The sequence below is a fragment of the Neomonachus schauinslandi genome, chromosome 2 (assembly GCF_002201575.2).
Source record: "Neomonachus schauinslandi chromosome 2, ASM220157v2, whole genome shotgun sequence".
NCBI classification, from domain to species: Eukaryota; Metazoa; Chordata; class Mammalia; order Carnivora; family Phocidae; genus Neomonachus; species Neomonachus schauinslandi.
The window spans coordinates 20589247-20612108 of NC_058404.1; the positions used below are offsets into that span (position 1 = coordinate 20589247).

At 36.1% G+C, this 22862-nt stretch overlaps 1 protein-coding gene across 3 annotated transcripts in view; it reads right to left on the bottom strand.

Annotated features, from left to right (window-relative positions):
- The window catches only part of PCM1 (pericentriolar material 1), an 80403-nt gene extending 57977 nt beyond the window's left edge, over nucleotides 1–22426 (bottom strand). For 2 of the 3 annotated variants that reach the window (XM_021694209.2, XM_021694206.2), the window contains exons 1-3: nucleotides 8099–8185; nucleotides 7250–7420; nucleotides 81–258 (exon numbers count right to left, since the gene is read on the bottom strand). In XM_021694209.2, the coding sequence (XP_021549884.2) occupies nucleotides 81–258; nucleotides 7250–7420; nucleotides 8099–8113 (364 nt within the window). In that variant the 5' untranslated portion in view covers nucleotides 8114–8185. Of the gene's footprint in view, nucleotides 1–80; nucleotides 259–6947; nucleotides 7065–7249; nucleotides 7421–8098; nucleotides 8369–9396; nucleotides 9643–11123; nucleotides 11239–20360; nucleotides 20428–22243 lie in introns of those variants that run through there. The other variant, XM_044912825.1, reaches the window with a different exon arrangement.
- Between the last annotated feature and the right edge of the window lie 436 nt (nucleotides 22427–22862).

Below are 22862 nucleotides of genomic sequence, written 5' to 3' on the forward strand. Positions count from 1 at the left end.
ATAATAACCAGCATCCACCTTGCAATACCATTATTAATTGAGCCTTACTTATAACAACAACAAGCTACACTGTGGCATACCAGAATCATCCATCACAGCAATAGCTTGCTCTGCTTTGTGCTGCAGAGCAAGAAGAGCAGCCTGTCTTCCCTGCAGAGCTCTCAGTTGCTCCTGCTGTTGTAACATCCTTTTTAATAAGTCATGTTGTTTCTTCAAATTTTCTATCTCTTCCATAGGCTCCTGCTGAGGATCTCTGGCCTGGAAAATAAGACCAACAATACTTATATCTGATTATTAAAATTCATGTTCCTGTTTCAACTACCAATGGCACAGTACAGACACAGATGATAAATTAGTATTAAATACACAACGGTAAATACAGTTTCAGTAGACTTGAAGAAAAAAAGAATAAGAATAAAACGATAACACAGAGATATCCTGCCATGTTGAGTTAGGTAGTTAGGTAATTTCACAGTAAAAGATCATAAGCAATAGCTTAGCATGAAGAGGAATTAACAAAGAAAAAAAAAAGGCATACAAAAAAGGAGGTCAAAAGGCCGAAAAGAGCTACACACACACACACACACACACACACACACACACACACACACACACACACGAGCCAGACCTGATAGAAAAGGAAGAACAGATCAGATCATACCAGGTTAATGTCCTAAAAATATCCTTGAAGAAGATCATTCTAAAAAGCATTCTGCCCCACTTCTAGAAGTGATGTTAAAAAATACTAATAAAACAAAAACGAACCCACTATTTTCTAACCAAGGACAAAAATTATAGAAACACTTTTATTTGATAATTTGATGTAAGTGGCTTTCATTTACTTACATCTCATTTCATAAGCATAAAATAAAGCAGAAAACTTTATGTTTTGTATCAAAGATATCATTATGTTTTCTTTTAAATTATGCTTATTTAGCTGAGTCTGAGAAATTAAATAGAATACTTTGAAATTCCCTCCAAAAGGTACCATTTTGCCTAGACAAACAAGATTAGATAGATGTCACTTTTAAAAAATTATAAAATGTTAAGGATTAATCTTAAAACCAGTGAAATTTAACCCAACAAGAAAAAATAAAAGTCAATCAAGCAAAGAAACCAATTTAAATACAACTTGGGAAAAATAAAGTATAAGCCAAATTACATATGAAATGTATATATATCATATTAGAATTTTTCATCATTGATCTGCCTTTTTTTTTTTTAATAAAGATTTTATTTATTTATTTGACAGAGAGAGAGACAGCGAGAGAGGGAACACAAGCAGGGGGAGTGGGAGAGGGAGAAGCAGGCTTCCCGCGGAGCAGGGAGCCCGATGCGGGGCTCGATCCCAGGACCCTGGAATCATGACCTGAGCCGAAGGCAGACGCTTAACGACTGAGCCACCCAGGCACCCCTGATCTGCCTTTTTTAAAAATCTTATATTTTAAAAGTTTAAAGATTTTACCTAATATTTACACAGAATATTTCTATTAACTTAGAAACATTTAGTCAATTTTAAACTTGCATTGCTACCAAATTTTGGTTGGGGTTATATAGATTTTAAGTGACTAATCCCAACTACCAAAGTTATTAAGAAGAATAAAGAAGTTCAATAATTTCATTTCAAAGTAAAATGCACTGATCTACTTTCTCCATGTACATGTGATTCCTGGAAAAATTATGGAAATACAGATGGCTCCACAGAGATTCCCTCCTGGGTGACATCCTTTATCGATTCTCTGCAAAAATCCCTTCTCTTTACCTTCCCAAGTGAGTAAGTATATGGCTCTAAATTAAATACTGGAAGAAAGTAAGATCAAATAAGGAAGTAGAAAGACTGTGGTTGGAATATCTGATGCACAAATCAGAGAATTCAGTCAGTGCTGCCTCTATCCTATATTGACTGACTAGACTTCATAAACAGGGAAGAGAAGCAACTATCTTGGTCAAAGCAGTACTTATTAAAGATTTTCTGTTGTCTTGAATTTCCAAAAAACTAAAGCCCTTTTCAAATTAACTACTGTGTACTCAGTTCTCTCCCCACCTATACAAGTGGAGTTAAGTTGCTAACACTGGCATTCATTCCTGTTAAAATTCATCTTCTTAGTTCTGGCTTATTTCAATTTATAATCCTCCCATGTCTCAAAAATATGCAGTTCACACTTCAAGGTAACCTTAAAGCTCTCTAATTTTAAAGAATTTACTAAATAACATTCTGGTTTTTTACCCTTTAAGCAGCAAACTTTTAAAAAGAACTTTAATCCTTGTTAGTCTTATTTTCTTTTAGACTGTATTTACTTATTTTACTTATTTGAGAGAGGAGAGAGAGAGCATTAGAGAGCACGGGGGGGGGGGCGGGGAGAGGGAGAAGCAGGCTCCCAGCTGAGCAGGGAGGCTGAAGAGGGGGAGGGGGGAGGCTGGATCCCAGGACCCCAAGATCATGACCTGAGCAGAAGGCAGAGGCTTAACCGAATGAGCCACCCAGGCGCCCCTTGTTAGTCACATTTATTTGCAAAACTCTGACACTCAAATTATAAAGAATTCTGAACTATTTATTAAAGGAAACAAAATTACCTCCAGATTTTTCACTAATCTAAAAATGAATTCCCAACAATTCTGAAATTAGTAGAGTTTATTACTGCTTAATAACTTTTGCATCCATTTAAATAACACTTCAGGGGTGCCTGGGTGGCTCAGTTGGTTAAGCGTCTACCTTCAGCTCAGGTCATGATCTTGGAGTCCTGGGATAGAGCCCCGCATCGGGCTCCCTGTTCAGCGGGGGAGTCTGCTTCTCCCTCTGACCCTCCCTCCTCTCATGCTCTCTCTCTCTCTCTCTCTCAAATAAATAAAATCTTTAAAAATAATAATAATAATTAACACTTCAAACTAATATTCAGAAAACCTGAGCTGAGGGAGGCAGGAAGGGACTACAGTCAAATATAAAAAAAGGGAAAATGAGAAAATGGAAATAAAAATACCTAGGGATTAGAACATGCCAAGCAGATGGTGCATGGAATAGGAATCCAAAAGGGAAACAAAGAATATATTAACCCTTCAAACACATAATTTCACTTAAACTTTGTGAGTCACCTCCAACAAGTACATTTTTAGTTTATGGATAAAAAAATTAACTTAGACATGAAATCCAAAGCTGCATACAGGTAACAGTTCAATTTCAGAAAACTCTGTCTTCCTTTCCTTTAGAAAAATGAGGTTCCTCCAATAATTTTTCATGGATCCAAATTTATTTTTGTAGCTGAAAAGTACTTCAGATAATATGTACTCCATTTTTTCATGTGAAAGGTGAGGAACTATAAGCCCAGAGAAGATAAAGCTGTGATTTAGCCCATATCACAGGGCAAGTTAGGTTCCCTAAGTTCTAGGTTGGTGTTTTCCACACCACACTGCCTGCTCCAAAATTATATGCTCAGTAGTTTTAAATACAAAAGTCTAAGACACCATGTCTGAGGAAACATAGTCTGGTTTGGGAGACAAAGTTAGCCCCCATGAAATAACTAGAAATGATGAAAATAATAGCAAAAAAAAGAGTAGATAATATTTTAAAAAGCTTAATAAAGTCTCTAAAAGCCACAAGTGAATGTGCGGGAAAGAGGAGTATGGGAAAATAATGAGGGCACAGGTACTTGTGGAAGGCTTCTTTTTTAAAAACTATGCAAAGTGTCATCATGTCTATAAAATATTCCATAAAATGGATTCTGTCCTTGTAAGCAGCTGGAAAATACCAACCATTTCCTATCAAGCTACCACTCACAAGGCTGCTTTAAGCTCTGAATCTCAACTTTTTTCCTACTCTCCTAACAGAATATGACATCTTGAAAAGATGTTAAGTAGGGAATGAAGGTGAGGTAGGGAGAACACAATTCTGCATAGCAGAGGAAAAATAAAGTCAGTTGGTGAGAATGAGGAGTTTTTTCTAATAAAATATTATGAATAGAGCACTGATAGAACTACCCTAGGATGGCCCTAAAAATCAAAAGATTAAAGAGAATCAATTGGAATAAACTCCAAGAAGAAAGTTCAATAGAGAGTAATATTCACTTATAAGGCTATTATTCAAGGAAAATGAAAAACAGAAAAATGTTTTTTAAAAGTAAATGTATCACCTTAGGAAAAAAAGAAAAGCTGGCAGATTTTACTGTTTGTCACTGTTCAGAAAACTTAAAGGGAACAGTAAGTTCCAAAGGATATTTACTGTGTCTCACACTTTTTCTCCAATGCTACTCATTTTAAAAATAATCAGCTTTTTAATTTACTATTCTGTTGTGTTGGGCACCTTTTGCTTAATACTTCATAGTGAGATCATCTTAGTTGATTTCAAACTGTATCCTCAAATTCTTAGGGGAGCCAAAAAAAAAAAAAAAACCTGCCAAAATGCTTAGAGGTTGTCATTTTTAAGCAGCAAAAAGAAAAAAAAAAGTGCATAACCAAATAAAGACCCTAGTATATTAATATAAGCTAATAAAACATAAGAAATTAGTCTAATCGATACTTATTAAAATAGTATTTTACTCTTGCAAATGGGTATGAGCACTTTCTTATAAATGCTTTTATTGAAACTTCTTTTAAGTGTAACTACACAAAGAGCTGTCTTTAAACCTTTCCTGAGTGCCTTTATGCAAATCATGGAAAATTCAGAGCAAACACTGGGGGGAAAAAACCAGCAGAAACATTACCAAACAAGTTAACTTTTTTGCTTAAGTATTTTTCTAAAAAAAAAAAAAAGAATGGAAGGGGTTTCCAACAAGAATCAAAATAAAAACCACAAAAGAAAAAAAAGGAAAAAAGGCACTATAAAAATACTTCATTCTTAGAAAGACAGGAAAGCTAATAGCTTACTCCATTTTCTTTCTCTTTAATGAATAACTGCAAGAATTAAGACAAAACTTAAAAGTACCACGTTCATACACGAATACAAATATCAAGAAACAAAAGGCAACTAATGGTTAAGGTTTAAGAATTTCTATTTTGAGTTCTCAATGGCAAAGAAAGAAAATGGATTAAGTCCTTTGTTAATGCAAATTAACTACAGCTGCCACATATAATCCACCAGGAGGAGTATCAGGAAGCAGAGAAAAATAAAAACACTAAGGGATAGCATTTTACTAAGGCAAATTACAGTATAATTAGCCGTGTTAATAGCTTATATATTTAAGAGCAATAGCAACAACAGAAAGGCAGATAAAGAAGAGGAAATGTGAACCAAAGAGGCGCTCATTTAGAGACTTCCCAAATTAATATTGTGAAATATACCTTTGAGGGAAATCCACGTTTTCGGCTACATTTCCTATTAGGCCTCAGTTCCCTGTCATTCTGAGGAGGTCTGTCACCTTTCCCTTTTGGACTTGTGGTAACGTCAATGTCTGAAACCTGTTCTTGTGAAGCTGAATTCCCTAGTTTGTCCTCAATGCACGGCCGAATTCTCAGACTAAAAGATGCCTCCTTTATTAAATAGTGTAGCATATTAATTTCTTAATACAAACTCCTGTTTAACATACAAGCCAGCCTTGTGAATAAATACAAAAAATTTACCAGTTCATCTCTTTAAAAATCAATCCACCCTCCCCCAAGTGGCAATAAACTTAAGACTTTTAGATTTCTGTAAGACTAGACTAATGCTTACTATAATCAAGTATCATATCATATCCCAGGCAATTTCCAAACTATACAACTGGAGCACATTTTAACATTTATTCTGCTGTTATTAATATCAATTTTCATTATGTCATTTTATGTTATCAAAAAAATTCTCATCACAGTGAACACTATATATGCTAATATATAAATCAAAATAACCAACTATACCATTTCCCACCCCTCCCCAACAGAATTCCTTTACCCACATTCCCCAATTCCTCCATTTCTGCTGGAATGAAATGTGAGGAAAAAAATTATTCCCAGCACCACTGTAAACAGAAAAACAATTTCTCCACAAAAGAATCTATTTTCAACAGTTGTTTGGATCAGGCCCTCTGAATATCTATCTCCTGGTGAAAATAATGTAGAACAAAAATTCAAATTTCCTCTTCAAATTAGGAAGGGCAGGGAAGAGAAAGGAGGCAGGTAAGAAACTACACAGGTCAACACTAAACGGAAACAAACCCTCAAATTTCTCATGCTGAATGGTATTTTGGAACGTATCTCAGAAACAAAAGATGGACATACATGGTTATCATTTCATAAGAAAAGCTTTACTGGTAACAGGTTTTCAAGTTTATTAATGCATGGTTATAGGTGCACCTGTTATAATAAAAATGCTTAAAAGCATACTAGTTTTGAAGCACACTACCTTCTATGAACTGTTTATTTTACAAAGCTTTCCTCAAAGTTCTGTAAATTCCTGATTATTTTTCCAAAAGATAGTATTTTAATAAATTTCATTTTGCAGAGTTAGAAATTTTATTTTTCTCACCACAAATAAATCATAATGTAAATAATACCCTGTCCCAATTTCATCTCGATGTTTCAGTCATCTGGTTTTGCTACAGTTCAAAGCTAGCCCGAGGTATAAAAAATCCTAGTAGCCTTCAAATGAATCCTCAACAGCAAAAGAACTTGCCAAGAGACAATATACTTGTAGTAATGATATTTTTGTACTCCTAGCTCTTATACTCATGATGAATTTTAACTTTCCTAATGCTTCTTAAAATGAGTAAAGCTGTGCCTAATGAAACCAACAGAAAAACTGTTTCTGCAAGCACATCACAAATTAGATTTTTAAATCAACCATGAAAGTGTTCAATGTTAGTAAGTAAAACTTCCATACTTCCATGTTTTAAAACAATATATACAGCATTAACAATTTGAGGGTTTCTTCCCTGAAATATACTTTTCATTAAGGAATGCCTATAAAAAATATCATCTTGAAAAATGGGGGAAAAGTTTAAATCTTCATTTCCAGCACTTTTAATTACCAAAAAGCCGCTTACCGTGGTATCTGAAGCCTCAGACTGCACATCTATGTTTAGCGATGTGCTCTCAGCTACAGAACCAGATCCCACAGCTGAATCTATAGTCCGAACATCCTCCTCCTCATTTTCTCTAGCCTGAAATATTTTAGTGGTATAAATCATACAACTATTAAAAAGGGCAATAAAATGTTATAATGGATGGCACGATTTTTTGAAAATATATTAACTCCTCTGGGGTGGAATCAGAATGTCATCAGTATATGTACACTAATATACCACAAAAATAACTCAACACATTACTGAAAAGGTCCAAAACTTACAAGGATTTTTTGGAGAAATTTCATATATGACTTTTCTTGTTCTTTAAGGTGATCTATTAGATGAGTAAGGCGCTCAACATTAGCAGATCTTTCATTTTTCTCTACAAGATCTTCCCGCATGGAACTAGCTTTAGTAATATAATCACGAATCTGAACTAGCCTGCTTACAATCTGCATGAAAAACATTTGGGGGGAAAAAAAAAAAAACATGAAAATAAACAGTATGTAAAACTAAGCCTAATGCATTCCACAGCAACACTTCTACATATTTTTTATTTCACGTATAGTCTAGGTTTATCGTTTTACGTGCAAAAGATCTGAATCAAATTTAGAATTTAACCAAAACTTAACTGACAATACTAACAACTCCAATTACTATGAATTTAAAAATTTCAAAATTAGTTTTAATTTACATTACCCAAAAAATTTCACTTACAGAACTGCATGCCTTTAAACTACAATTTATGTAAATTTTTTTAATGCTTACATACTATTTCCTTCTAAGTAAAAGTATTATACTTTTGAAGGTACTTTTCAAGAGAATTATATAACCATTTAAAAAAATTCTTACAATCTACTAATCACATTGTTTCAAACTCCTCTTTACTAAAAAATTGGTACAGAGCCTTTGGCAGGTAAACAGAAGCCTTAATTTGTAATACGCCATTTCTACAATCATTTTGGGTAAAGAGAAATTTACATGATACTGAATAAATCTGAGAGAATGAGGAGGCGTGTCCAGAAGTACTTAGCTAAAAATCCTATGTGCATAATCCAATAAAACTTTCTTAATCTTAATATTCTACTTTGAAGCTCATGAAAGCAAAGAGGAAAACAAACATTTTTCACCTGGCTGCTCTCCATTGCAGGCTCTCCTCTTCCATCTTCTTCAGAGACTTGACAGTTTTGCAAAAGGTCATTACTTAAAGCAGAGGCAAACAACTCTTTACATTGTGCTGATCCAATCATTTCTCTCTTTGGAGGACTTAGAGCAGCATCTTTGCTCTTGTTCGTATTAATCTGCATAGGCAAAAAGTTGAAGGGCTTTCGGTTTTCACTAAGCTGACGTTTGTTGTTAGCAGCTGTTGCTCTACCTTGAGAATCACTTCCAATGCTTCTCTACATATGGAAAAGAAACCAAATCCCACAAACATTAATTTTTCAATAATTAAAAAAAAAAATTCCAATGTTCTTAATCAGTTTTACCATCAGATATTGATTCAGGAAGTATACATAAACAGCTCTATCCATAAGATTCAAAAGATTCAAATCTATAAAAAGTCTTTTACTAAAATATCAAAATGTGATCAACTCGTCCTATTCCTCATTTTGTCAGACACAATTCAACTGATGAATATGAGCAAGATCAGTCTAAATGAAGTACTAGGACTACAACCCTATTTATAACTCACATTGCTAATCATACTTGTTCACCGATTTTGTATGGGCTTTGGACCCAATGAGTAGATCTTAATTAATATAAACATCAGCATTAGGATGTGTCTAGATGAAACACTGCCTGAAAAAGTGCTCAGCTCAGTGCCTGGTATATAATAAATGCTCAGTAATTATAAACAGATGACTAAATGATGTGATCACCAGCACCATCATATCAGACTTGAACATACCTTTATGCATATTTGGTAAACTGTTTATGTCTCTAAAGCACAGATGTGACAATAAAACATTTGTTAAGAGTTCATTATCATTTCCATTTACTTTTAGTTCCAAATTTTATTTCAGTGATTATAATACCAACCACAATTCTATTTTAAACTTGAGTAATCCAGAACATCCCACACTTAGCCAATGATAAATATTCTACACTGGATCTGCCCTTTTGCTTAACAGCAATCTTATTCAGTTACTAACATGTAAAATTTAGTTCCAGGATGAAATGATTTACATTAGTCATAGAGTATTAGTAATAAAGTCACAGAAGACTTGACCTTAGCAAGTCTAGAAACAGTTTTTTTTGCCCTCCACAGAACATAATACCACTGCCACTAATTAAAATTCTTTCCATATACACAGAAACTAAGAAAAAGGAAATAAAGAGCTCACTTTTTATTCTTAAGACAAATTATTTAATCCATTCCAAGTATTTCCCATAGTTCTAACTTGATTTTTGAAAGTAATTCACAAACCTGATCTAAATCACTGAAGTTTATGCGCTGTTTAAGTTTCTCTAATTCGGCCTGCTCTGGAACAGACATCTGAGTCACGTATCTACTATGTGGAAACGAATGTGGAGTCTTTGTTCTTCGCCTTCCAACTCCTGGTGAGGACTCCGGAGAAATATCATTAGTTACCCTTTTATCACTTTCTACACCAAACTTTTTCTTATTCTTTTCTGATGATTTATTTGCTTTCTTCTGTTGGCCACCCCAATCCTTTAAAAAAGTAAAGGCAAAAATTAATCTGGCCTCTATCAAACCAGGAAAGTAATTTGATATGCTTAAAAATTTTCAGTCTTAAAGTTAAAAATGACAAGACATTTTTCACGTAAACATATAGCCTTAGAGACAATTACTTACTGTTACTAATGTGTCCCCCCTGCCATTTCACCCAGCCTAAATTTCATAGACAGTCCTTCAGAAAATAGATTACTTTCTTATCATTCTTTAACAAACATAAATGCCAAACTCCAACCCTAGAGTCAGTCTGAATATTTTCAAAAGCATTTTTAAAAATGGTTCCCTACTATTTATAAATTGGAGAGTGAAATAAATTATAGATACCTTTACTGGCCTCCTTTAAAATCAGTGTGTATAAGACAGATTCAGAATCAACCTGGATTCTAAAGTAATTATTGTTATCTGAAGAAATGCTCACTGTGACCCTAGGCAATTTACTTAACTTCCCATAGTCTCAGTTTCCTAAACTCTAAAATAGTGTCACCTTTAAAACATAATTAAAAATAATATTCATAAAACATCTAGCACAGTGCCTAGCATATAGTAAGAAATAAACATAACTATACTTACTTTGCACAGGCAATAATGTATTACATAATAAGACCTTATATGAAATAACAAAAACGTTTCATGTTTTAATGGGAAAACATTCTTATTTACTGAGTTATACCCACATCACCTAAATCATTCAACAAAAAGGTCTATAAATTCCTACCTTATTCATATTGGAAGAATCATTTAGTTTTACTACAGTAAAACCTTTTGGGATATTCTCATTTATAACACAACTCCCTTCTCTACAAACTGTCCCTCCACCCCCATCCATGTGTGGGTTTTCTTGCCAACCTGTTGTTCTACTTACCCTACCCCTTCCTGGCCACAGATGATTGGAAAAGAGATGCATATCTAATCCAAATTGGGATAATCATACTTTAGAGTTTTAAATTGGAACTAAAAGATAACTAGTCAGGATATAATTGTAGCGATAACTGAAAACTTTAGAATGAAGGGTCAGCCATAGTACACCACATGAACCAGAGAAGAGAGAAAGCTGGTCTGCGAAAAGAAAGTTGTGTTAAGCAAAGGCACTCAGAAGCAAAGAGTGAGGGCAGTGAAAAAGCAATTCTTGACAATTTTCTGGTTCCTTTTTCTAGTCCCTTCCTAAAACCCAGCTACAGTATTTTAATTTGTTTAACTTATTTTCCATAAAACATCTTTATATACTTATAATAAATCTCCTTTTTGGCTTAAACTAACTCACGTTGATATCTGTTACCTGCAAAAATAAATGTCTTCAACTAATATAACAAATAGCCCAGGGTCATTTAATGTCTTGGCTAGCAAGAAAAAAATGTGTTTACAAAGAGTCTCATGAGTTTGATTTGACTAAGTCAGGGGAAAGTTTCATTTTATCATTAGTAGTTAATGGATACACCATCAATAAAAAGTTATCATACCATATTGTTGAGTCGGTCATCAACACCGTCATTGCTCCAGTTTGGTAAATCCTGATCATTCACACCTTCTTCAAAAGGACCTCCTCCTGTGGCCATCCTGGCTTTACTTAATTTTCTGCAAAACAAGTGGAAACTAACATTTTTAACACATAAAAACAAACTCTTAATCTTTAAATCATTCCAAGAAGCTTAGTGACATAAAAGAATCTCAAAAAAGTTGATTTTATGAAATAAAAAGAGGTAGTGTCAACCACACATCATAGACAAATTGATTTAGCTGCCATACACATATTATGATTAACATGAGTTAAGTAGCTGGAGTGATGGGAAAGGGAAGGAAAACTTTAAAATATCTACTGTGTGTACTGGCCTGCATGCTTTCAGGCTATTTTATTTAATTAGTTGAACACAGTCCTAAAAGGTAGAGCAATGAGGTAGTAAAAAGTTATTAATGGCTAGAACCAAAACTGCTCTTAGGAAAAAAACCTAATGTTCCCAAAGACCTGGGAATTTGTTTTGTGTCAAAGTTCCAAGGAGCGCAGAACTGCTCTGCATGGAGAAAAGTTTGGTTTTAACAGGAATGTAGTGGTAAGCAAGATAAAGAGAAGGCAGAGAGAGAAGCAGGCCTTGGTCGGTGAATGGGCAATAAAAGCCAAGAATACAGTGGCCTAAAACATTTAAGAAGAGTGATGCCTATTGCTTTACTTTAAATTACACTGCTGCTACCTCACAGTTTTCCTTAAATCTTGACTAATCTACCAAAGTCGCAAATTCTCCCCACTAAAAAAAAGAACTAAGGATTTTGTGAATATCCAGGAAGGTACTGAATTTCATACCTGGGTCAAAGAGAAGAGAAAAGAAAGAGCAATGGTAGAAGCAGATGTTCAGAAGCAGAGATGATCAGCAGAAAATGAGATTTCTACATAACCTTGTGGAGGACTCTGGCTTTCCACTAGGTGTGGAACTGCGCAAGTTGGAGAAGGACTGAGCGAAAGAGATGGGCAGATTAACTTTATCTAGAATTCAAGGGGCAGAGAAAGCCATTAGACAGTAGGGTTATATTGGTTTCTGATTTTACAAATAACACTAACATTCAAAGAAGTTAGATAATTTCTCCAAGGTCATTCAGCTAAAAATGTCAAAAAGGAATACATATCCAAGTTATCCCATTCACTAGAGCAAAAAATTAAAAGCATTATCATCCACGACAAAGTAGGAATTATCTCAGATGTGTGAATGCTAGAATATCTATTAGAATAATCTATTAATAAATTCCAAAGAGGTTAAATTTTATCATCTCAAAAAAATGGTGATAAAATTCAACCCTTAGTTTGAAAAAAATCTTAAAAAGTACAAATACACTTCCTTACAGTTGTATTTACTATTATACTATTTGGTTTTTTTTTTCAATGAGCACATATTACTTTAATAATTTTCTAAGGAGTTGAAAGAAGTATATACTTTAAATCAATAGTCAACAATATTAAAATAAGAAATGAAGGACATCCCAAATAAAGATCAAAAAAATAAATAAATAAATAAAGATCAAAACAAGAATGTCACATATCAGTTATTTAGCATTGTTTTTAAAGTTCTACAAAATGGAAAAACATGAAACAGAAATATTAACACTGAGAAGACAAAAGGTGGTATTCTTAAAAATATGCATTAAAAAACATTGAGAACTTCAAAATATCACCAACAACCACACAGAAAATATACTGGAGAAAAATGATGCCACTTAAAATAGTGACAAAAAAAGAAAACATCTAGGAATAATGTAAATTTTGCCCTAAATAAAGCAGCACCAGTAAACTATAAAACAATGTAAGAGAAAATTGTAAGAGAAAATTTGTAAGAGAAAATTTACTAAGTAGAAAAATAAACTACCTTCCCTGATGGGAAGACAAATTTTATAAACACACCATTTTTTTTCCTAAATATAGACTTAATGAATTCCCAGTGGGACTCTTCTTAGAATCTGACAAAACAAGTCAGTACAAAAAATTTAGTATCTGAAAAGTAAAAGCAGAAGTAGCAATAGAGGTTGGGAGAGTAGAAAACTAGTCCCAAGAGATATTCAATCATATTTAGTACTTATATGATTAAATTAGTATTAGCCCCCCTCCCCCCCCACAAAATCCTGAAATATACCCAATTAGAAAAATGTAATGAAGAAAATTAATCACAGCTAACATCTATTTTGTTTACTATATGCCAAGCACCATGCTAAATATTTTATAAGCATTCTATCATTTAATCCTCATAAAAATACTATGATGTAGGATGATACAGGATTATTCACTTGATGGGACAATTTGCTAATAATTTTGAAAAAGATTTAGAGATTTAACAGCACTTCTCAACTAGAATCCTTCATCTCAAATACAGAACACAGAAAAATGATGAGTAACAATTTTTTTCAATTCTCCCAAGGATGGTACATACCCAGTACCATTCCAGACACAGAAGAGAAATTAATTCACAGTAAACAATAGATGCCTTAGAGCTTAATTCTCTCCCAATTGAAAAAGGCTGCCTTATACCATAACACCAAGATAGTAAGTAGATTAAAAATAGATCAGGAAGATTAAAAAAATCAAACAACAGACAGACAAGAAAACAGGATGGGCTTTAAAAATCGAGATCTTACAAATATGGAATGCAGAAATAAAAGGGAAAAAGTTTAACAGATTTTATTCACATAAAAGTACATCCCAAGTTTATGGAGAAAAAATAATAGTAATAGTAAATGATAAATCAGAGGGAAAATCTGAAAGAAATATGAAGTATACAGTCAATATCTTTATAAAGAATTTATGGGGAAAAACAAGAAAAATAAAAACACTAAAAAAAAAAACCCAAACCCAAGAAAAGTAAGTAGAAACGGGCAATTTAAAAAGAAGTCAGTAAGCATAAAATGATAAAAATATTAACAATAAAGTTCAGCTGCAAATTAAAACAAGGGACTATTAAATTTGCTATATTACACGTATTTCCTAATCCTGATGACAGCAAAGGGAAACTGGAACTCTCAGTCACTATGGTGAGAGCATAAACTGGCATAACCTTTCCGGAAAGCATTTTGGCAATACTGTATCAAGAACTAAAATGGAGTTTTGACCCAGTAATTCTATCTCTCCAGAGCTAATATAAGAAAACAAACTTAAATAGGGGGCAGGGGGAAACTATAATGCAGGAAATAGTTTATTATGCTATAATTGTGATAAATTGAAAACAAACTAAATGTTAAACCACAGGCTGGATGCTATTAGGAAACAGTACCCTTCAAAACATATATAATTATGAAGGCTGAACAATATTGCCTGTGTTTATATCATAGAGTATAAAAGAGGAAAAAAAGCAATATGTAAAATTGCATGTAGATTTTAAAAAACTAAGAATATATACTAAAATGCTTGCATGAAAGCAACTGTTGGTTGTGGGGGGTAGGAATGTGATACTTTTTCCCATCTTCTCATATATTTTTAGCAATACTTTGCATTGTTTTTTACACTAGAAATATATTTAAGAACTTTACAAAATAATTGATACCCACAGAGAGGCATGTCCAATGAGCTGAGATGACGTTTAGATGAATCATTTTGCACCTGCTATTTCCTAGATGTACCAATATAATTTATAATATTAAGGAACAGGCACTCCAAAAACTACATATGCAATAGAGGCAATACCATCTTCAAAAGTACTAGAAGCTAACTGTAAAACATAACTTAGAGTGGGAAGTTATTAAGGTATTCAAATAGAAACTCTTATATGCCATTTTTTCCTAAAATAGTATATACTATGCTTTCTATTAGTAGAGTAATAAAATTTACTTTAAAATAAATTAAAAATATATTTGGAGAGATAATGTTTTATATTTTATGTTTATATTATGATAAATTCCTCCTAAAATGAAGAACTTCTTCTAAGAACCTATTTATAGGCTATATGACTTTGAACACTATTAAGGTAAGTTTTTAAAACAATTTAAAAACTATTAAAATTAGTTTGGGAAAAATAGGTCAAATCTTTAAAAAAAGTCTTTTTAAAGACCACTTACTATATAAAGTCTATTGAATTTACAGAATAAACAACTTTGTCTATAGTTACATTGTGATGAGATAAACACCCATATGAGGACAGAATATTTAGTAACTTAATAATGATATCAAATGTGTTTAAAAGGCACACTCCTATACAAGTATTACTACGAAGCTAAAGAAATAATTCAATGTAGATCAATTCTCAAAATAGTAACAGCTGATTTATCTAAGAGGGTAAAAATCTCCCCCCATAAAATGTAGAAAATACAGGCAAGTATTTTCCTCTCCTTCATGCCAACCTCTCTAACCACCTCCAAGTCACCTTTAGAAATAGGTGCCTGCCTTCCAAATTTTGTTCTGTAGACACATTGTTATTATTCATATAGTTTTTATTATTATTATTTTAAACTATTATATGGAAAGACTTCTAATAATAAAATACTAGGTATGTGACAAGAAGACCAATTCAAGTAGGCTTCCAATGGCAGAATCAATAGGACTTGGTGACTACTATGATATGGCAGTGAGAAAGCTGTTCAAGGATGAGTCCTAGGTTTTGAGCTTGAACAATGGGGTGTAGGGTGATACATTCACAGTGACTGGAAAAGAAACAGATTTTTGTTGAGAGAATATGACTAATTCAGTTTTAGCAATGCTGGGTTTGAGGTGAAATCTAGGCTGGAGATTTGTAAGTCATCTGCTCAGAAAAGTACTTGAAGTGGCACAGAAGGCATTGGGAGAAGAGGAAGAGAGTAAGACTGAGCCTGGAGGAACATTTAAGAGACAGGAAAAGAACACTGAAGAAGGTAGAAAAAGACAGGAGGGAAACCAGGAGTATGTGCTAGAAAAAGCGAAGGTGTATAAAGAAGGAAGAGATCAGTAAGAATGCCAGATGTTACTCTGTCACATAAAAAAAAAAGTACTAAGGAAGTGTCCACTTGGATATAGCAACAAAGAGGTTACTGATGACCTTGGTACGAGCAATTACAGCAGGCTGGGGAGGGTCAATCCCATAACTGTAATGAGTTTATTGATAGGAAGAAGCAAAAATAAAAGAAGTCAGTAGGTAATTTTTTCAAGGAATTAGTCTATGAAGGGAAGCAGACAGAGATGGGCATGAGGAAAGTTTTGTTAAAAGCATGTTTAAAATTTGCTGGCCAAGAGCTAGTAAAGGAAGATCTTGAAGATGCAGAAAAGAAAGGAGATAGTGTGTGGTCTCTGAAAAAGCAGTAGCAACTGGGACCCAGGGTGTTAAGAAAAATGATGGACTTGGGGCGCCTGGGTGGCTCAGTCATTAAGCGTCTGCCTTTGGCTCAGGTCATGATCCCAGGGTCCTGGGATAGAGCCCTCCATCGGGCTCCCTGCTCAGCGGGAAAGCCTGCTTCTCCCTCTCCCACTCCCCCTGCTTGCGTTCCCTCTCTCGCACTGTGTCTCTCTCTGTCAAATAAATAAATAAAATCTTCAAAAAGAAAAATGATGGGCTTTAGACAGAGGAACACCTCTCTCTTTGAACAAAGGGAAAGGAGGGAAGGATGGAAGCAGATGGAAGCTAGTTAGATCTGTTGGTAGGAAGCTGAGGGAGTCTGTAAGTGATGTGAAGTAGAAAGGATTGATCCTTAAATGTGAGGGTGAGACAGCAGTGTCTGAGAGATGTGAGAAAAGTAAAGGAGAATGACTGTGGGCAGCACTAAGGACTCAGGTGAGAGCAGAGAATATTCACAGATATCACTAATCTGCAATGTGAATTTTTTTTCCCAGCAGTGCTCATCAGCCCTGGTAGAATACTCCACTGAATCCATCCAAGGTGCGGGATTTTGCCAGGCAGGTTTAGTAGAAAAACAATAAAATGGAAAAGCTGAAGCCACTGGAAAACAAACAGCACAAGTCATAGATGATGATATGGGAAGAACAGGGATAGAAGTAAAATTCTTCTACTTTAACCAAGCACTTCTACCCATGCTATGACCTACTAAACTAAGTTGAAACTAATTAGAAGTTTCACTTAGCTATTTCTGACAGCCCTATCTGGCTCCCTTATCTCGCAAAGATACAAAATGCAAAAGTACTATGGCAATTTATAAACTTTCTGTGACTGATCTTTTTGAAGAAAATCCTGTCATAGGATCCTTACCATAGAAAAGTATTTATATATATATAAATATGTACATATAGTTATATACATATACTTTCCTATTACCACAGAAATACCTATGATTGACCCAAGGTTAATTTTCGAAATAAGAATATAAAGAAAAAACTAGTCAAGTTAAGAAAAAACACTATTTTTCTAGAATCTTTAAAGTCAGATATTATCTCTGAAACGGCATTAAATTACTCCTAACCACCTCTGGAAATACCATCTTGACAACTGTAAATGAAGGTTTTAGAAATTACTCATCATAATAAAAGTATGTAGGAAGTACAGTTTTTTTCTAAATATTTACTTAGAGTCACAAAATAACCAAAGGTGGTACTTAAATACCTGTACAAGTTTTCTAAAGGTTGCTTTACTTAGGGCATTTCTTTTACTAACTATAAAAATACCTGGTACACTGTTTTGAAAGTCTTCATACAGTGTCCAAATGTACTAAACACTTTTAATGGAAACTGAGAAGAAAATGCATAAGTATTTGGTTTTATGTGTTGTTTAGCCAGTGTCATTTGAGGAACTTCTCAATTTCTTCTCTGTGCTTAAGATGGTCAAGTACCTTAAAAAAAAAAAACAAAAAAAAACACATAGGATCTTTTCCATAGCACTTTCAATTTGAGACTTTCTAAAAATTTCAATTAATTTTTTAGAACGTAAGGTATCTCTGTAAATACCCTCTTCTAATTAAAAAAACAAAAACTGTTAAGACATTGGGGGGGATAGGGGCGCCTGGGTGGCTCAGTCCACCCAGATTCATGAGGCAAGGATCACATTTATAGACCATTCTTATTTAACTAATGCTTATTAACCTTCCTCTTCTGAACAAATTAGTCATCAAAAATATCACTCTCCCTACCATGGGCACCACTTCCTATTGTCCTCCCCAAGACAGTCTTGCACTTTTCTTGGTAATAACTGTCTCACGGTTTCACCCTCCACATCATTCCCTACTTTCCTGATTTTTCTGAGACTGTGAATTGAGATCCAACATCCCTCTCATCTTCTCTATTCCAATACTGTTTCACTCTGGACTGGTAATTTGTTCAAGATCCCGAAGTTCTGAAATCCCTTCTTCTGATCATAAGTCCCTGCTTCCTACTTCTCTCACTTCGTCATTCCTGCTGAACCTGCTCTTGACCCTACTGCAAACTTCCAGTCCCTTGGTCATTCTTCTTTCCAGGAATCCATTAATCCCTTGCTTCCTTACTCAACCCCAAACACAAACCCAAGTAAGTCATTCCAAAAATGCCTTACAATCAGCCTTGACTTCCTCACCTACTTGCCCATTCTACCAATTCAATTCTGGATAAACCCTACTACCTGCTCTCTTTGCATCTACTCACAAACTGTCAAAGAGCAGGGAAATAATTATAAAATATCATTAGCTATGTTCACTATTAAGGTATATTATACTGTACACACATAATTACACACTTTCAAAACACAGGTTTGCTCCATGAGATAAGGCACCTTGTCTGTTTTGCTCACCTCCATATCTCCAGTACTTTACAGTCATTAAGTCACCCACTGTAGGCACTCAATTAAATCTGTAAGATGAATGTATTGCTAGGCACTCTGCTGGCTTCTAAATGAATTCCTTAGTGCGATTATTCCAAATGCTTTCTATTTTTCCCAAGTGTCAAATACACTTGTCTCCTTTACAAATGGCCAAATCCTCTCATGAGAAAATCAAAGTCTTCTAAGGTGAGTTAACATAATTGCCCTATATTTTTATTCCATCTCATCCATCCTTCCTAACGTGTTAAAAAGAAAATTACTTTATAACTGGTTTTATGGTTCTTTTTATTTTACTAAATGCCAGCTACATCACTCTAGTGTTAAGAACTCTACTACACACTCACATTTGACATTCCCTGATTCGATTTTTCTTGTCCTATTCGTCTTCCAACTTAAAAACATACTAAAAAGTATAATAAAGATATCAATCAACTGCCAATCTGTATTTTCTCATGACAGATGGCTTAGTTCATAAAGGAACTAAGGACCTATCTGCTTTCCTGGAAAGCGAGGACATATTAGACTATATTCTGAAAATAGGTTGTCTTAAAATTTTAACAGTGGAATTAAATTCAGACTCTGACACTCTTCCTAAAAAAGCAATTATTTCTAAAACACTTTTTAACAAAAATTTCTTCTGATCCTCATCCTTTAGTCATTTAATTTCTAAATTGTCCCTTAGCAAATAATTATTTAACTTTTCCCCAATAAACTTTCCTTGACTTTTTTTGCTGGTCAGAGAGCAACTGTACATAACCAGCATTTGACAATGCACTGTGCATAAAAACTAATGTTTAACTTCAGACACCTAAAAGAAAAAAAGCATAACTTCAGTCAACAGTATATGTAACAAGCTCAAAAAGAAGAGAAATTTGTGAATAAAAATTTTGCAAAATCAATTAATAGAAAAGTTGTAGGAAATGACTTAAAATTAAATAGATTTGGAAAGAGAGGCATATCCAGAAGCTGTTATAGGACAAATTCAAACTCAAATGGGCTGAAGAAATTCTGTGACAAAAAAAACATTTCAAAGGCATTGTTTAAATTATTCTAGTATTTAATAATTAGGAATGACATGGCTCTTTTCTAGCAAAAGTATGAAAGCAGACCAAAGTGACATGCCAAAAAGCAAGGCACACAGGGCAGCAAACCCAGAAGGTCTGTTTACTAAATACAGTGGGCCCTCAACCATGCACTGCTATGCTGATAGCAGTCTCTATAACGTTATAAAGTCTTCCAACTATGATACAAAGAACAATAACATGGGGCACCTGGGTGGCTCAGTCTGTTAAGCGTCTGCCTTGGGCTCAGGTCATGATCCCAGGGTCCTAGGATGGAGCCCCACATTGGGCTCCTTGCTCAGTGGGGAACCTGCTTCTCCCTCTCCCTCTGCCTGCCGCTCCCCCTTCTTGTACTCTCTCTGTCAAATAAATAAATAAAATCTTAAAAAAAAAAATAAAAACCAAAAGCCAGAAAACAAAACCCCCAGAAAGAACAATAACATATATAATGACAAATTACCTGTTTAAAAACTAATTTTACAGCTCAGAAATGGCGCCTTCCCTGCTTCACACTTCAAAGCTGTTGCCTGCTTGTGATTTAAAAAAAAAAAAATCACTTTAGTGAATTCTTTACTTACACTATGAAGTATAAATAACAAATACTATATATATATAACTTAAAATGTTTAGAAAAATGAACAAAAAAGGAAACATCCAACTTATCAATATTTTAGACTGGTTACTTTAATCCTTTTGGAAAACAATGTGATATACTTAAATGTTTAAATCCTCCAAACTTGTAAGATTCTACCAAACCACAACGTGATCGATCAGTTAATATAGCTACTTTGGTAGGTAATAAAAATCGTTAAGCGTCTGCCTTCGGCTCAGGTCATGATCCCAGGGTCCTGGGATCGAGCCCCGCATCGGGCTCCCTGCTCCGCGGGAAGCCTGCTTCTCCCTCTCCCTCTCCCACTCCGCCTGCTTGTGTTCCCTCTCTCGCTGTGTCTCTCTCCGTCAAAATAAATAAAATCTTTAAAAAAAAAAAAAATCGTTAACCCTAATTACCACGTAAAGATCCATGCCAAAGTTTACTCCTCATATTGTCATTAACTTTCTGCCACTCAAACTATCCAAGAACTTTGTATATTCAATGATTAAAAAACAGATTTACTTGAAAGCTAGCTACTTAAAAAATTTTAGTAACCTTGTCACTATATACACACAAGGTTTACCTTCAGTTCAAAAACTCAGTATTGTAATGGTTTCCAGGACTCTCACCAATAAGGTAAGAGGCAAAGAAAAGAGCAGGTGCACCCGAAGCTCTGCAACACCCACTCCAGTAACCAGAGAATACCAGAAGGCGGAGTCTGGAAAGCAGTTATGGGGCGGGGGTGATAGGGGAGCCCAGAAAGCCCGCTTCTTCCACCGCCAAAATACGTTACTCATAGGGCACAAGACGCAAACCTCAAACCGGTCAAAAAAGAAGAAAAAAAGAAAAAAAAATCGAACAAGGTGAGATCTTCAGGAGTGGGCCGCAGGATGAAAAGTTTGGATGACCCGCCTCCCTAGCAGGGCCTACTATCCAATCCCCAAACACCAGCTTCTGCAAAGCAAGCAGTGTTTCCCGAATCCCACTTGGCATTTAGTTTTCCCCGTCTTAGGCCCTTTCTTACAGGACCTACAGCAGTAGGACATGGAGAAGGGGAGCAATGGGAGGGGGGAGGGAAGAGCTGTTAAATTATCATTCCTCTCGCAAGTATAAGCCACCTCTTCGCCAAAGTCAGGAACGCCTCACACACACACACACACACACCCCGCCTTTCTGCTCTAAGAATACCCGAGACAGCAAAATCCGCCGCTCGCAGCCCAACGCAAAAGTCCTGTCGCTCCTCACCTGGCCTTCTCCACCCAAAATTCTGGGCATCGAGAGCCCCACAGAATGGAATTTGGGAGGGGGGGTGGGAGCGGGCGCAGTCACGTACACTAAGGCCACTAAGGCCCCTTGCTATGGAGAACTACAGCCCTGTCCCTGGCGACCAAACCACAGCCCCCGCTCCGCTTCCTCCACTCGCAAGGCACATTCCCCTGGAGCACCCGAGACGCAGGGCGGCCTCCCCCTCCGGGCCAGAAAATGAGAGGGGCGGGGAGGCAACAAGAGGGTTCTGCAGTCGCTAACGCGTCCCTGGATGCTCACCCGGAGATCGCGTCGTTCGGCCCGAGGTAAGGGGCGGGCTGTCTGCCTAGGGGACCTGAAGCTGGCAGCAAGAAGACCCAGAAGCCCACGGAGAAGCGTGGGCCCGAGGCCAAGCCCGACAGGGTCAAGCGTCCCAGAGACGTTGCTCTCCCGCCCCTGCGCCGCGCTGCCCTCGGTTGCCAAGGGCTGGGGACGCGCAGCATTACCTGTAAACGAAGCAGCCGCTCCTGCCAACGGTGGAGTAGCGGTCAGGCCCTACGACCCGCCACCGGCAGCGGTCCTCCCTTAGAGACCGCAGCAGCGAGCGCCCACAAGTTCCCTGGCTGCCTAGGGCCCAATGGCCGCCTTCTCTACCTTAGCGCCAACCGCCGCAACCACCGCCATCTTAGAATCTCATTGTGGTGGGAGAAGAGGGGCGGGGGGACTGCAGAGGGGGCAACGCGCCGAGAGACTGCGCCGTCTCCTCGGCAACGGCCGCGCGGGGGCGAGAACTCGCCGGGGCGGGAGCCGCAGTGCGATCAACGCTCTAGGCTGGAGTCATGTGACCGCCGGAGTCTGTGGTGTCACCTCGGGCCCTTCAGCCTGGCGCCGCTTACACGAACGACCAACCAGAGACTACATATCCCAGAATGCCAATTCGACCCTGGTTTATAAGCTCCGCGCGTCGGCCACGAGAGGGTTAACTACAAATCCCGGCATGCTGTGAACATCGCGGCGCTGCTCTGCGAGCTGGTGGCTCCGGAAGTAAGATTGAGCCTCCTCCTTAGCTGGAAAAACTGAGGAGACTCTCGTTCGAGTTTACTGTGTGGCTGTCAGCTCCAGGTC